The sequence below is a fragment of the Cyrtonyx montezumae genome, unplaced genomic scaffold (genome assembly GCF_038088225.1).
Source record: "Cyrtonyx montezumae isolate F1298 unplaced genomic scaffold, pur_monq_1.0 scaffold_24, whole genome shotgun sequence".
Taxonomy (NCBI): domain Eukaryota; kingdom Metazoa; phylum Chordata; class Aves; order Galliformes; family Odontophoridae; genus Cyrtonyx; species Cyrtonyx montezumae.
The window spans coordinates 1,728,391-1,744,784 of record NW_027071981.1 but is presented as its reverse complement, the minus strand read 5'-3'; the positions used below and the strand labels follow the sequence as shown (position 1 = coordinate 1,744,784).

General features: G+C 39.0%; 1 protein-coding gene across 1 annotated transcript in view; it reads left to right on the top strand.

Moving 5' to 3' along the window:
* Positions 1 to 15,409, top strand: part of PUS10 (pseudouridine synthase 10) — a 28,275-nt gene extending 12,866 nt beyond the window's left edge. Inside the window, exons 5-17 of the mRNA XM_065739460.1 lie at positions 1,142 to 1,253; positions 2,887 to 2,948; positions 5,352 to 5,397; positions 8,200 to 8,264; positions 9,096 to 9,181; positions 10,037 to 10,162; positions 11,358 to 11,414; positions 12,031 to 12,107; positions 12,214 to 12,269; positions 12,386 to 12,503; positions 13,684 to 13,826; positions 14,240 to 14,339; positions 15,340 to 15,409. Of these exons, the coding sequence (XP_065595532.1) occupies positions 1,142 to 1,253; positions 2,887 to 2,948; positions 5,352 to 5,397; positions 8,200 to 8,264; positions 9,096 to 9,181; positions 10,037 to 10,162; positions 11,358 to 11,414; positions 12,031 to 12,107; positions 12,214 to 12,269; positions 12,386 to 12,503; positions 13,684 to 13,826; positions 14,240 to 14,339; positions 15,340 to 15,378 (1,087 nt within the window). The 3' untranslated portion in view covers positions 15,379 to 15,409. The remainder of the gene's footprint in view (positions 1 to 1,141; positions 1,254 to 2,886; positions 2,949 to 5,351; positions 5,398 to 8,199; positions 8,265 to 9,095; positions 9,182 to 10,036; positions 10,163 to 11,357; positions 11,415 to 12,030; positions 12,108 to 12,213; positions 12,270 to 12,385; positions 12,504 to 13,683; positions 13,827 to 14,239; positions 14,340 to 15,339) is intronic.
* The last annotated feature ends 985 nt before the right edge of the window (positions 15,410 to 16,394 follow it).

Below are 16,394 nucleotides of genomic sequence, written 5' to 3'. Positions count from 1 at the left end.
AGTCATTGTTTAATTAAATTGCTTCAGAGAGGATTAACTGCTATAGGGCAGATATTATCGTTGGTTCTGATCGTGTAGAAGGAATTGCACTTTGCTCTGCAAGTTCTCTAACATGGGGTTTGAAATCATATACTGGCATTCTTACGAGCATCTGCTCCTTTTAAATTTTCTCTGCATAGAAATCAAGGCTTGATCTTGTACCTACAGAGTCTTTTGAGCTCTCCCAGCAAGGTCAGCTGAGATTGTTATCAGGGCATTTTCCCTTTTGGAGTTTCCGTCTGCTGAACTTCATGACTGAATCATCCCTTTAACAACAGAAAAATGTCTTACATTAATGTTGTGGGTTTGTTTGTTTGTTTTGCTTTAAAACAAAGGATTTTTCTATCTCTTTCTAACCTCTTCTCCAGGTAGACTCTGAAAATGCTTTGCTAACTTTTGATCTGTGGTAAAACTATGGCCTGTTCTCTTACACAGGAAAGAAAACGTATTCTTAAGTGGGTAATGAAAGAAACAGTAGCAAACAGAAACTGGGCAGAAGTGCTGTTATCTTATCTGGAACCTGAATGAAAGGATACTTAGCAAGTAGCAGGGGTGCTGCTCTGCTAGATCTGTATACAAAGTTTTTACTAAAGTTGAACTGGATGTTGATTTAAGAAGGATGTTGAGATAATACTAGCTCCATTTGCATGTACCTTCTATCTTTCTGCTATTAACATAAATACTTACGTGACCCCTGATCATCTCACTGATCTGTCTGGAGAAAGAAACAAGAACTGTTCCTTTTAATGGACCGAGATTTACTTTAAATGTATGGGTATACATACATACTGAGTAGTGTCAGCATGCATGTGTTTTATGTGTTTACCAAGAGGCATCTTACCTGGAATCCTGCTCTGACCTTAATGCTTCTTCAACACCTTTTTTTATTAATTCAAACTAAAGATTAATTGCAATTAGAAGAGCCCTTGCAACAGCCTTTCTTTCATGGTGTGTTCAATATGCTTAGCATATTTGTCCTTTTTATTTGTGTATTGCTTGCTCACCTGCAACTAGTTACTTGTAAGTTTGTGTTGAAATATCATGTTATCTATCTTTGATGGACTTCTGTGCAAGTTATTATTTCTTTACATGTGTTATTCAGAAAACTGGGCCTCTCCTTGGCAAAGGAAGATATTGTTCAGTTGAAAGAAGCTTATAAGTGGATTATTCATCCCCAGTTGTCAGAGGAGTTGGGCTTTCCCGCTGATGGAAAGGTATTGTGTTGTATAAATAAGAAAACACTTCTTTTCTGCGTGTTGGTTTTTTTTTATATGGAAATATATATGCTTTTTTTTCCCCCCTCATTAACAGAAAAGTTGTACTTACCTTCAGTGCAGGAAGAGGCAGGAAAGGAGTTTTTTTAACCCGAGATCTCCTAGTCTTAATGACAAGGGGACCAATCTTCATTTCTGTACACAGAGATCACTGTGTACAATGGGACCATTGTAGTATTTTGCTAATACTCTTGCTCTTGGGCTGCCACTCTGCCTTAATCAATGAGGCTTTTCCAGTTTTTTAGTGTTTCAGGATCTCTGTTTTCCAGAGGTTAATTCATTCTTATTCTTAATATTTTCCTTCTTTGCTCTCCCCTTACTGTCAGCACTGTTACTGCTTTGTGAGATGAACTGTAAGGGTTATTAACATGTTAAGTTCTACATATAGAATATATTTCTGAAATGTACTAAAGGAGGAAAGAGTAGTCTTAGTACACTTCAATGACTGCTAGAGATAGGCATGCTGGAACTTGCAGTGCTAGTGAACAAGAAAGAGGAATATATTTTTTTCAAACCACAGTTTAACTTTTGAATTCTGTCAGACATTCCTGAAGTGTTTCTGAAATGCATTGGCTGGATGCAACGTTCAGAAGTTGTCAGACAGATCCAGAAATGCTATCATCTTGACTGTAAAATCTCTGTAAGCGTGGCTAAAAGTCCTGCTGAGGACAAAGCAGTCTGTAGTTACTGTCATCAGCTGTGGGACTGATGCCATGACTGGAGTCATTCAGTCTTTAAGTTGATTTGTCAGCTTCCATTGTCATTACAGATTGTCTTTTCCCAGAAGTGCCAATTGAAAGCATCTGTTTTGTCTTAGTGAAGGGAGAGTCACCCAGTCACCCTGAAGATGATCCAAGAAGAAACAAGCTTCTTACGTACCAAGTTAGCAAAAGCCCTGCGAGGCAGGCACTAGGCACTTAAGGCTCCATTGTACCATGAAAGTTATGTTCTAGTGTTCTTTACCTACAAGCCACTTGAATATTAGCCAGTCTTTCCATTAACCCTCTTGAGATACACTTTGTATCTGAAGAACAGAAGTAATGAGTGTTGTTTGCCCAAGGCCAAAGAGGGAATTGGGGGTAGAATTGAGATTACAGTAGTTTCTAGTCTAGCTGTCAGTCCACTAGGACATGTTGCCTTTCTTTGCCCCAGGGCCATCCAGTCATTGCCAAGGAAGCCCCTGACAAAATTCTACAGTGATGAGTGCTACAGGGTTTTTGTCTTTATTCCACGCTAAGAACTGCTTTCCCAGAAGGTGTGTTTAGTGACCATAATAGGCTTTGAGTATATACTGTCTCTGACTCAGTTCTCCCTGTACAGAATGAGGCCAATATCTATGCTGTATAGGTCACTCATGTTTTTGAAGTATTCTGAGATCATCTTTGAGTACTTCAGAAATGCAAATGGCATTATGGGTCAAGTTTAAATGTATTTCTTTATATTATATTGTAGAATAAGTGTATTACTTCCTCTTTAGTCTACCTCGTTACTGTTTTCCTACCATTACAGTATGCGAGAATATCCTCCTGGCTTGTTTAACAAAATATTATACCCTTTTTTTCTTTTAATGTAGAGTTTGTTTGAAGTTAGCGTGGTCTTTGCTCACCCAGAAACAGATGAGGAGTGCCATTTCCTGTAAGTTTTGAGATATATAATGTAAGATCTTTTATCTAAATATTGTACAACTTCATTGGTTTGGATTTGCTACAGATGAGAATATGCAGTGTTAATAAGCTAGAATGGGGACTGTGATTAAGCTTCCTCATATTCAGATAAAGCTGCAGAGCTTAAAGCTACTCCATTTCTATCTGGTCAATTCTGTGCTTTAAATCCACCGAAGAAAATCGTCATGAATTTTGATTTGAAGTGGAAGGAGAACATTCAGGTCAGCTGTTGAATTTCAGCCCTTTTCAAACTCATCACCCTTTTCAATATAGCCGTATCAATGAGGGTGGTAGGGGCACCTTTTGAGATCATGCCTAGGTTTTCCTGCTCTCATCCTTCTCATGGATGGGTGAGAAGAAATAGAAGTTTCCTGGCCACTTCACACGGTCATTGGGCTGGCCCTGTAGAGTATCTACCGTATAAATCCTTCTTTAACACAAAGAAGCAGAATATTTCTGTGAATTTAGTCTTGATTTCTCAAAATCTAGCAGTAATTATATCCTGGATAATTAGATTCAGTCTTCCTGTTTGCTGATGCTTCCTGGAAAATTTGTGTTTCACTGAATTTAATCTCTCCTGCTCCTAGTGCAAGTTCAAACCTAGCATAGAAGGAGGCTCCCCTTCAGACTTCTGTGTTGCATAGTGGCTTCATCTCAGGAAACTAGAGATTTCCTTTGCAACCTTTATAGATTTCCCTGGTTTTATCTCATCTGGCAACATGTGAATGCCTGATCTGCCACCTTCTTTGTTTTCAGTAACTGCATCCTTCATATCTGTTGGATAGGGGCACAGTGGTGAGGGAATGCATGCTTGATGACCTGGTATTAGAAGAAATGGTTGTCAGTATTTGCTGAATTTCTTTCCCTTTCAGTCTTCAAGACTAGGTAAAAAAGAAAGAAAGTAGTACAGCCAAACAGTGCAGTCCTGTAAAAACACCAAATTTTCTGAATTGAGTTGATTTTTGTTCTTATTTCCTTAACTTTATTTGATCAGCTCTGGTTTCCTGCAGTGGTCTTCCTTTCTCTGAAACCTGGCAGCTCCTGTTTTCAGCTCATCCTTTCACTACCATTTTGTGGCCATTCAAAAATGTTAATACCAAGCCTGTTACGGTGGCAATGTTGGTACACCAAAAGAAGTATTTGTAAAATAGAAAACTGTAAAGTACTCAGCTCTGTAACTTGATAATATTGCTTTATTTGCTTTCTCTTCATGGGATAACTAAATAGTGACTGGACATTTTTCTGAAGTATATTGCTTAGCTTAATTACATGGCAGTTTCTCAGGCATTCTCCATATGTAGAAAGCTAGCTGTGGGTGTATTTCCTAGACAGTGTTTTAGGTTTAATGTAAATAAGGAAATTTGGCAATTATCAGAGTGTTGGTAATGACAGTGATATGAGAGCAAAGTAAGACATTGTCTGAACTTGGAGCTGTCTCCCCTGCTCCAGGTATAGTTTTAGATGGGATATCTAGGCATCTGCAGTTTCTCCTTTCTCAAGCCCTTCTTACTCAATTATACGTAGGTGGGTGTGCTAAAATGACCCTCGGTGTGATACAGAAGATCAATTGACTTTTATTATGTGTTTATATTTGGAGATTTGTATTTAAATTCTGGAAGAGGGGATTTGTGTCCCAGACTGTCCAGGAAGGTGTTTCTATAGAAGCTGCAAGAAGTCAGACCTACTTCTTTATAGTCTGCTGTAGTCTATAGAATTGATAAACTGTGTTGCAGGCTAGAAATCATCTCTGCTCATGTACACAGAAATTCACTAATAGGAAGAGCAACTTCCTCTACAGTACAGTTCAGAAAAAAAATGTTTAACTGTCTTGACTTTCACTTTTGTGAAACAGCCAAGAATTTCCATTTGAAGAGGCAAAACACAAATGACACCAAACAACTGGGGATATTTTTTTCCATAGCAAGTTGAATTTTCCTATCCAGAAGTAACAGTTTGAGTCTTTAATTTGGTGATGTCTAATTTGCAGTGTGCTTATAAGTATAGATTTCAAGATGTCAGCATACTTAGTGCAGAGCATTAATCATTACCTTTACTGAGAAGGACTGAAAAGGACTGAGAGAGAAACTTATGTGCTTGTACATTCTGTCTCAAAAGTGAGATGCATTTGGTTTAGTCCGTGCAGAAGAGGCATATAATGCTTTGTGATTTAACTCTAGATCAAGCAATACACAGCTTCTTCCATTTGTGTTACATATATATAAAATTGATTTAAAAATCTGCTAAGCTGTGAGATGATGGAAATATTGGTACAAAGGCCATTAAATGTTATGCTTCTGTCTGTCTCTGTTTTTTGTTTTGTTTGTTTTTTACTTTATCTGTAAGGTTATTGGCTAATTTTCATTTCTCTATTTAGAGCCACAGTCTGTCCAGATTGTTTCAAGCCAGCAAAGAACAAACAGGTAGGGTCTCATCACTGCTGTATTTCTTTTTTGACATTCAAAATTTCACATTAAAAGCTACAACAAAAAAAGCAACTTATATGGGAATTTGGTCACTGTTTAATGTCTGTTTTTCCTGCATCTCTAAGAATTTTTACTTATCTGAAAATAGTTTTCTCCTTTTATTCACTGATCATTTCTCTGCTCAGGAAAATGAAGAACTTGGTGTTTCTCTTTAGCTCGTTCATTCTCCAGATTGTCCAAATGAATACTTTTAGGAATGTTCTCTGTAAATACAGCCCGTAAGATAGAAGGATTTTGAGTGTCTTGCATTAAAAGTAGCGTAAAACAGGCTGCTCAAATCCTCTGTGAGTCAAACAATTCAGATAAGTCACGTTGTGAAAAGGAGACTCTACAGCTGAAATAAAATGATCACATTACAGTTTTCGTGTCCTGTGATCCAAATGAAAACACAGTACCTTGAGATTGATTTTGTCCTATCCACTTCTGGAGCAGGGGAAAAAAGAAGAGAGACCTTGCCAACTGCTGCAGACCCTGAACACACACAATCATTATGAGAAAAGAGGGTGTGTAAGACTAAAAAATGGTTGGAGATAGTTTTTTATTGTCATAACCACTGCTCACTGCATTGCTTTCCTTTAAAAGTGGGGAAATCCTCCATAAGGAGCTAAACCAGCAGGGTCTGACAAATCCACACAGACGACAGGATATAACAAAATGTAAAGAAAAAAATACAGTCCCTGAAGAGCTATCAGAGGCTAATCCTTAGAAAGAAGCTATGCTTGAAGTTGTTATCAAGGGCTGTGTTAATTAGAAGTGGGATAAAAGCTGGATTCTGAGTAAAAACGTCTGGAACCTACTGTTAGTTTAGGGGTTTTCCTGCTCATCTTTCTATGAGGAAGGAAAGTGCATTTATCTCTAGTTCATGCTTAGGTAAGTGGTGGAACAGCTTTCCTGAAGGCATTCAGGATGCCTGTGTTAAAGACTTAAATGCTTCCAGAAAGTAATCCAGTATTTTCCACTGTTTTTCCAAATGACTTTTCTGTTGCTTTCCATGTACCAGTGCTCATCATCAGACTTACTGTCTGAATGGATAATTGGATTTGAAGGATAGTGGGTAATGGATGTCATACTCTTATCTGGATGCCTATGATGAGTACTATGATGTCCGTCCTGGGATCCCTGCTATTTAGCATCTCTTATCAAAAGCCTGGAGGAGTGTGTGGAATCTGTTCTCATCAGGCATGCTGATGACAGCAAATTGGAAGGGCCAGTAGATACACTTGAGAGCAGAGCTACCATTCAGAGTGACCTAGGAATGCTGAAGGAATGGGTGGATGGGAACCTTATGAGACAAGAAAAAAATAAGGGCAGTCAGACAACAGAGTAAGCTGCCCTCTGAGAGGGTGTGCAGGCTCCATCCTTGGGGGATTTCAAGACACAACTGGATAAAACACTGAGCAACGCTGTTTGATCTCATGGCTGATGTTATGCTGATTAGGAGGCTCGTTTAGAGGGCCTCCCTGGCTGCTCTGATACTATGACCTGGTAGCCACAGGACAGTAAGTTGTGTTTGGTTCATTAGGTCATTTTTTCTTCTTTGAACATCTTCGCTGTTGTCTCGTAACAATCATGTTTCCCATCACATTTCTTCTGTGTACAGTAGTGTGTTAATATGCCCATCATGCCTGATTTCTTACATATATTCACTATGCTGTTCATAGAGGCAGTAGCCACGATACGTACTATTATTACTGTTTTTACTATTGATTTACCCTTATGCTGTTCATAGAGGCAGTAGCCACGATACGTACTATTATTACTGTTTTTACTATTGATTTACCCTTATGCTGTTCATAGAGGCAGTAGCCACGATACGTACTATTATTACTGTTTTTACTATTGATTTACCCTTGTTAACTGAAACTGCTGAGACAGTGGGGTTGTCTTCCATGGTTTGGGAACTACCAAGTCCTACTATTCAGGACATTTGCCTGTGAGTGTGAGTGAACCTTTGAGCTTTGTAAAAAGATTATGTATTGAAGTCTAGAAGAAATCAGAATAACTAGTTGCCTGCTGTCACTGAGGTAGAGATTGGTGCTTAGGAACTTAACACTTGAAAATACAGGTGCTGGTTTAGGTTTATTTTCATGGATTTACCAGTTTGTTTATTCTCTTTGCAGATTTCACCTGAGCACCAAAGTGCTCCTTTTTCATATTCTTGCTTTTGCACACTATTTTTTTGCACATCATCTGAAATAAGACATGCTTGACATTTCTTTCAGCTAGCCAAAGTCCAGACTTAGCAATTGAATATTTTAAGGAACTGTAGGAGGTTTATTTGGAAGTGTGAAATCAGAACTGCTGAAATTGAGTGGCCCTTGTTTGCTTTTTTTCCTGTGTGAAAACAAAGTGAAGAAACTTACACTAATCCTTCTAGAAGCAAAGGAGCAAACTTGAGCTAGTTGATCAAATCTTAATTCTCCGAGTTTCTGGTGCCCATTTAAATGCTCAACAATAATCAAGTACTGATCCATCAGCTGCACTGATTGAATTGCTTTCATATAGTGAGCAAAGTTACTTGAAAATATTCAGGCCAAATTAAGTGTTGCTCTTCACTGTCCTGTCAAAGTCAAGAGTTAAAGATCTTATCTTGCTGATACGGAACTGATGGTATAAGAAAACAGAACATAAGTAAAAAAACTGTATCGTGAGAAGTGTGTGGTATGTATGTTTTAAGGTTTTCTTTCTTTTTTAGGCATGTCCTGTCTTAGCTTCTCTTCTTTTTATTTCACTATGCAGTCTGTTTTCACTAGGATGGCAGTTGTAAAGGCCCTAGAGAAGATAAAAGAACAGGATTTTCTCAAGTAAGTACACTAAAATTAGTTATTAGTATTGTTTTTTCTTTGGTTTTTTTTTTTTTGTAAAGAATTAGGATGGGCAGGGAATTAGTAGGTTGGTAGTAGAAAGGTGTCTATAAAAAAAAGTTTTAATTCTGCTGTTTATATAGTTAAAGGTTAGAAGTGAGAGCAGTTTCTTGAAGCACTGCCATTCACATACATAAAAAAACATCATCGTGTTCATCCTCAGAACTGCAGGAGAGATTTAGAGGTCATAGATCTTTCATATGAATTTGAACCTTAGAGTTTGTAAGGCCAACTCCTCTTTACATGAGTGATTCTTTCTCCCGTGTTTCCAAAATGTTAGGAGTGGAGTTTTAAGAAAACACCAAGCACTGTACAGTGGTAGAAATAAAAAAATCACCATCGATGGGAAGATATCAGTGGACTTTTTTTCAGTATGTTTAATTGCACCACGTCTTTGCTGCTCTTTTCCTGGGTTCCCAGCAAAGGTTCAGGAATAGTTGGGTTTTCTGAGCTGTTTTTCATGCAGTGTTTAGTTTCGTTATTTCTATAGCTGTAGCATGGTACCTCTTATTATCACACGTTGACCTTGGAGTGTTAAACATTGATAATGGTGGATGACAGACTAACAGAAGTACATTTTGCAATATAGTGTTCTTGATTTTCTTAATGTTTATTCATTTCTTTGTGTTCCAGCCATTAATGTGAATACTGTTTACATCATGAGTATGTTTTTTTCTAACTGAAGCCATCGTCTTTTATGTCATTATTGCTATGGTGATACTCCATTATGTTTTGATATTCCTAGGTATTTTTTCATCTTTTCTGATACAGGCATTTTCCATGTCCCCCAAGTTCACCGAAGAACCTCTGTGTTGCTCTGGAAATTCAGTGCAATAATGGTGCAGTTTTTGTGGCTGGTAAAGTGATCTGTTTATTTGTGCTGCTGTATTGTCTTAAACATAACTTTATAATACTGCCACGTGACCCAGGAGATTTTTGCTATGTACTGATTCTTGTGATTAATGATAATAAGGAGCAGATAATTAAATCTAGCTCTATCTAAGAGTGGACTTTTAAAGGGGAAGAAATTACTGCTTTTGCTGAAGACCCAATTTTGTCAAAAATCAGTAATTACAGATCAACATCTGTTAATATTAAAACTGTTTCCTTGTTCTTATTTTGTGAATTGAAACTTGGAGATGGCGTGTAGTGGGATATGGTTGGTGGGGGTGGGAGCTGCAGTCAGAACCAAGGTGGGGTTCCCATGTCAGGAGCTGTAGTGGGGAGGATGTCCTGCTGCTGCAGGCCATGTCCTCCTTTCTGGATGTTCAGGAAGATGAACATTGCCATTTTTTTTTCTTCTGCTTTGTGGAATGGAAAGGTTCTCTCTTCTGCAGATTGCACAAGATGTGCTGTGAAGTGTGTTATAGGATGTGATGTGAGGATTTAAAACAACTTTGTGCCAGTGCTCATTTTTTATTTATTAATAATAAAAAGAAGTTTTACTTTTTAGGTGTTCAAAAGAAGTTGCCAAACTCAGAAACACTAGTTTTGCTTTTAGCTCCCTCTTGTTCAAATCAAAAGCTTTCAAAGTCTACCTTTAAGCTGGCTGTCGTGGGTACTGAAACTCTTGTAGGTCCAGGAGCATGAATTTGGTGTAAGACAAGTATTAGCAAGTATAACTATATTTATTTTCACGAGGCTCCTATGGAAGTTAAGTGCACTGTGATGTGCTTTAGAATGATTGTAGGTAACATGCATGCTTTTTACAGGAAGGTATAATAAATATTCAAGGAATTTACCTCAAACTCCCTGGATTATCGATGGGGAACGGAAACTGGAATCTTCCGTGGAAGAACTGATTTCAGAGCACCTAATGGCAGAATTCAAAGCAGACAGTAAGTATCCAGGAGATTATTTTACTGTACATATTTCTTGTTATTACTAAAATATTTTTTCTTAATAGCTACTCGGTTAATACAGAGGTGTAACGGAAAACATTTTGATCCTTTATTCCTCTCTTACCCATCTAAGTCAGAGCCTTTACACAGTTGTGCTCTGTGAGAAGTCATCTGACTTTGGTTTATGCAGTATTGGTGTAAAATATCTCCTCAGCTGACCTGATGATGTGAACGTTATGGTTTTATGCAGTGGTATTTTCACCTAGCTGTATTCCACAACAGTAATTCCTTAAATGTCTCCTAATGCTGATGGCTTTTGCCATTGGCATTTCATAGTATTTGCCTCATTTTCAGCCATTTCATATTTCTTACTTTGATTAATTTTCTTTCCTGAAGTGTGTAGAGTTCCATAAGAAATGCTTATCCAGGGGTTACCTAGAGGAAATAATCATTTGTTGTGTACTACAGAAGTTACAGACATAGAAATCTGAAGGAAAAACTGCATTAAATATTTGTTTAGAACTACTTTCTCCTCCTTTCCTTCCTTGCCCCAGTTGGTATGTTAGCCTGAATACTAGAAAAATCCTTAAACTTTTTCTTCAGGCTGAGTACTATATAATAACTAATTTCAGCTTCCATATAATGTACTACACTATACAGTAACTAAATTCAGAGATTCACCTGGGCCCACTGCTCGAGCCTGTCTGTGTCCCCTGCCCATGGCCTTGTTAACTGCACCCCACAGCTTGGGGTTTCAAGGCTGCTGCAAAAAAGTCATCAATTTACATTTGCAATACCATTTTCAGTTGATGTAATACATGACCTGCCAGTTTTCAAGTGGAAAGTTGCAGTCAGATATTCAACTCAAAAATCGGATCATGTCTCTTTACTAGACTTCCATTATCCCTACGTTAGCAGAGAAAAAATGTCTTTTGCTCCACAATCACACCTTATTCACGCCATCACTTTTTGGCAGTACACACATTTTGAGCAATTATTGCCAAGGACTAAGGACAGGAAGAGTAAAATTTCATCAGAAATCTCTGATGAACACCTTGAGGCCTTATTAAGGATGCTGACCTCAACCATCAACGTGTATATGAAGCAAAGGTGTGTCTCACCGTTTCAACGCTGTGGAGGGCATTAAAATGTAAAAGTAAACTCTTCTTTTCCTTGTTCAAATCTGTTATAGGCTTTAATTTTTCTTCCTCTGGAAGAGAAGATGTGGATGTAAGGACACTGGGCAATGGTAAGGCTTGGAACATCCTCTGTAAAGCACATGAACTAACAACATGCTCAACTAAAGCTACCTTCATAGACCTTGCTGAAGGATAAGTGCTTAAGTGTGTGACTTGACATGATTTGAAGTTTTATCTTGGAAATATTTTAGTGATATTTGTGTATTTATGACTGGTTTGTAGTGCAGTTCTTGGTGTTGCTGGTACTGGGGATCATCCCTGGCCCTGAGCAGAGAAAGTGCAGCTCTTGCAACAGATGTTTAGCTGAGAGAGAGGGATTTAACATCGTCTTGCACCTGGGCATTGCTGTAGGTGACAGAAAATAAGCTAATTAACTTCTTTTTCTTATTTTATTTTTTTTAATTAGCACAGACTTATTCAAGATGCCTTCTGGGAAGTTGTAATTTGCACTGATCACTGACACTGTGCTTTAATAGCCAAAAAAGTCCCTTGTTACTTTCCTTCCATCTGATGCTGCGTCCCTAAACCCACAAGTTCCTATCCCTGTTTGCATAACAGCAGACAGTCTTCACACCTTCCAACCTTACTGCATAAATCCAACCACTAATATCTATAATTAATTAAGAGCAGTATGTTTTTATGTTTTATGACTGTGCGTGTTTCCAGGAAGGCCTTTTGCAGTTGAGCTTGTGAATCCTCATAGAATACATTTTACTGCTGAGGAAATAAAGGGACTTCAGCAGGTAAATCATTTGCACCTCGTGGAGTTCATAAAGTATGTATTTCTTCTCTAACTGAGCAGTTTTGTTAACTGATTGGTTTTGGGTTTTGTTTTTATTAATGTCACAGACGATTAATAACTCCTCAGACAAAATACAGGTCCGAGATTTGCAGCTTGTCACCAGGTCAGTATTTATCATCACTGGCAAGGGATTTCAGAGTGATGCTTTGGGTGTTTTGTTATACTCTTGCTCACATCATTATGAGATTGCTATGTGAGTAATGAATTTATTTTGTTTAGAGAGGCAATTGGTCGTATGAAGGAAGGTGAAGAGGAGAAAACAAAGACCTATAGTGCCTTAATATGGACAGACAGAACAATACAGAAAGAACATATTGCATTTCTAGATAATATAAAGGTACGTGTAGCTCTTTCTGCTAATTTTTATAGTACCTTTCCTGGTGCCTTAGGGGAGGGTTTCTATATGTGCACTCATGGACGTATTTCTTTCTCTGTTGCTTGGTTTTGGTCGAGATGATTTTTGCTATACAGACTTCCCTACTTCTTTTCACTTCCCCCTTCTCACTCTTCCTTATTTTGTCATTGTCATGCCAGCACTATAGTTGTTTGTCTGTTAGCCAAGACAAATCACCGTGCAGTGTTGGCCTTCTAGCAGACCAAGCAGTTAAAAGTCATGAATGGAAGAGGGGAAAAGCTAGCACTCCTTTCTTTCTCTCAGATTGTGTGTTAAGTGAAGGGAATGATGATGGTCTTTTTTTCTACGCGTTCTAAAGCCATTCTTTCACAGCTGCAGCAGTTAGGAGTTGGCAAAGTCTATGAGAAGTAGTGCAAAAAAGCCCAACTGAGTGCTCAGTATAACAGGTGTGCTTTGTTAATATCTTCCTCCAGATGCTGGTGGGAGAGGCAGGAGAAGTGTCATCAGTTTTTGTAGTGTTGTTGCCCGTGAGCCTTGGCCATGAGATGATTCTCAACCCGGTACTTGGAACACTGCAGTCCAGGATAACAGCTCCTGTGAACTGGCTGTGGTGGTGGAGGTGGTTGGATGGGTTTTTGAAGCGTGCCTGCCCGCTTTGTGAAATCTTGCTTTTCAAATGGCTGCATCTTATTTGGGGAAAGGGATGAGAATAGGGAATGAGCTCTCTCGAAGTCGATTATGAGATCTTATTTCTGTTTGTTTCTTTGTACCCTCTCGGTTGTTTCTAAAGCTGTGCTTTTAGACAGAGCATTTTGTGTGTGAGACTTCTGTGTTATTTTAGATTGCCTGAGACTCTCAGTGTGGTTTTAAGTCCTGGAGCTATTCCAGCTAATGACCATGGAGATTTCAAGGTTATCCTTCTGTATTTGTGATTCCATTGCGTTGTGTTCATGTGAGGTCTTCTCGTACAGCCTTTGAGATGGCTGTTCTTTTTTCCTTTGGTTAACGTGAGAAAAAAAAAGTCCTTCCATGAGATTTCTCAACTCTCTTAACACAGTATAAGAGGAGATGTGATTGGTTAATGCCCCCTGTGCCCTTAGGTCAGTGTGTGCCGTAGGTTGCACGCTTCCTTCCTCAGTTATTTTCTTATCTCTTGTATTAGGAATTGAAACTTGACCAGAAGACACCTCTCCGGGTTCTTCACAGAAGGCCTCTGGCTTTAAGATGTCGAATCATTCACACCATGAAGTCTGAGTACATAGATGAGCATCACTTCCGCCTGCATCTGAAGACACAGGCAGGAACGTATCTTCAGATGATTTCTTTTTACCTCAGAAAATAACTTTTCCACAGTATTTAATACTGTAATGCATGCTGTGGATTGATTATACTCGGAAGTTTAGTCATAGTTGCTTTGGAATAGGACCTAAAATAGAGATTGGTAATACAGTTTTTGTCAGTGGAGTCAAAAGCCAAGAGTTAGTAGCCTTTGAAAGATGGATATGGGCTTAGCAGGATGTTAGGGAACGTCTTAGCAGCATGTTCACTGTAAATACGCTTAGGAGTAGAAAAAGGCACTGTTTTTGCTTAGAGTGGTTTCCACCATAGTCCCTCTCCCCTCCTTTTTTTTTTTCTTATTTGAGTTCTTCCTTCTTTCTTCTTTGAGTTCACCTTCTTTCACGTGCTGAAGTAGATATTTCCTTAACCACTATTTTTAGCTATGTTAAGGAATTTGTGCATGGAGACTTTGGAAGAACGAAGCCAAATATTGGCTCCCTGCTGGACAGAACCACTGACATTCTGGAGCTGGATGTAGAAGTGAGTTGTTCATTATTTTCAAGTTTCCTGGAAGTTAGTGATGTAGTTGCATTTGATGAGGTGCTTCCCGTGGATTTGCTCTAACTAAATCAACATTTCTTACCACACTTAATAGAAAATTTGACATTTTTGCAAAGATAATGGTTTGTACCATGCTGCTACGTGCTTCTGTCATGTGGCTGAGTTAGGGGAAGGATGAGAGGATGTACCTTGAATTGATGACACTTATTATTAGTATCCACTGGAACAGAGCCTTTTCTTTTCATATTTACATCATTTCTTTTGAGTCAAGCACTTGGATGAAAAATAGGGAAGACTTGACTTCCTCTTTCACCAGTGGTTCAAACTAAATATAACTTCACTTAACGGAGTCAGATAGGGCAGATACAAACTTGTAACTACGACATTTATTTTGATTAAAAGAATGTATGTAGAGATTTGAACTTAACATTGGACCATCAGTGGTTTGGCAAGGTCTATTTAAAACATAAGTTTTCACTTTGAGTAGCCATGCTTGTTTTCAGATACGTATAGAAAAATGTATACGTACAGATTTTTGTGTAAAAAGTACCAAGTCTTTTCTGCATCTTTGGTAAGACAGTACAGAAAGAGAGCTTGCAGAAGGCATTTCAGTTACCTCTGAAAACAGGAGCATTTAAATTGGCTAGGGCTGATAAGCATTGCTGTCACGTGGCTCACGTTTCTGAATAGCAGCTTTGCACACTCTGCTAATGCAGCCCGACTGCAACAGATGCTGGGCTGTTGTAGTACAAGTAGGTACAATTCCTCTTTGTAAAGAAAGCCTGGCCCCCAGAGAAGCTCTCCTGACACTCAGGAGCCCACTAGAAGGTGTTTTGTTTCCTGCCTCTTTCTCCTCCTTGCCGCATCGTTTCTGTTTCCTGTTGCTTTCCAGTAGTAACCTGTACAGAGAAGGTATTTTACGAATAGAAAGGGACTTGCCAAATCTGCTGATCTTTACCTTCTTTTCCTGCTCTTCCAGTCTGTTGACATTGACTGGCCTCCAGCCCTGGAGAATTAGCTCCCCAAGTTGGGATGTACTACAGCTCCTCCTTACAGCTTGGTTACGAAGTGTTGCTGGACGTCTGGGTCATGTTGATCTGCCAAAGGACACTGTTCTTTGAATCAGCTTCACACAGGTAGTGCTCATTGGATATCTAGCTTGTTAAAAACTGTCTTCAGTGCATACGAGGATTTTGCTAAGTTAGTGTACTGATAATAAATCTTTTAAAAATCTGTGAAGAAAAACAAATGGTGTGCTAAGTAGGTACAGCAAATATACCTAATGCTGTTTGAAATGTTTAATTAAAAATTAAATGCTGAAGCCAGGTTTATTTTTTTTTAATTGTTTTTATATCTAATGCTGCAGCTTTCTTGTCTGGATGCAGGTAGTGCCGAATCTCCTGAAATGCATCTCTTAACACTTTCTGAGCACTGTTTGTGCAGGACTGTTTTCCAAGCCCATAGGACAGTGCCTGGAAGGAGTGGTGTTCTGCTCTGTGCCAGCTGCTTTTTGATCAGTCTTGGTTTCAGATGGGCAGATTTGCTTCCCAGTGTACTTTTCAAAGGGAAAAGGAGTTTTCAGATGGGAACTTTGCGCTTGCTTAAAATCCAGTTCCTCTCGTTTAAAGATACTGTGATGTTTTGTAGAAACCCCCCTTGGCTCAGCAGCTCTTGGGCTGAATTACAGGCCTCGTCGTGCACAGAACTGCCCAGAGTCACTGCAAGGCTGCAGACTGCTGCCAGTAGTGCATGGTGGAGTCCTAGGGAAAAACAGGGATACCAGGAAGCCGAAAGTGCAAACAAATACAAAATGTTCTCACAAATGTTGGTGTTAAGAGACCAAGACGGAAATAAAAAGCTCTGGTTTGTGGGATAGTTACAGCATCCTGGATTTGTCAAGAACCTAGCCTTAGGGGGACGCCTGGGTTAGTTGAGCACTGCCTGGGGACGTGCCTGGCACGGGGACCTCTCTTTGCTTTGGTGGGGGCTGTATATTTGCCACGAGGAGCAGAGCTGGCTCCGCAGGATCCAAGC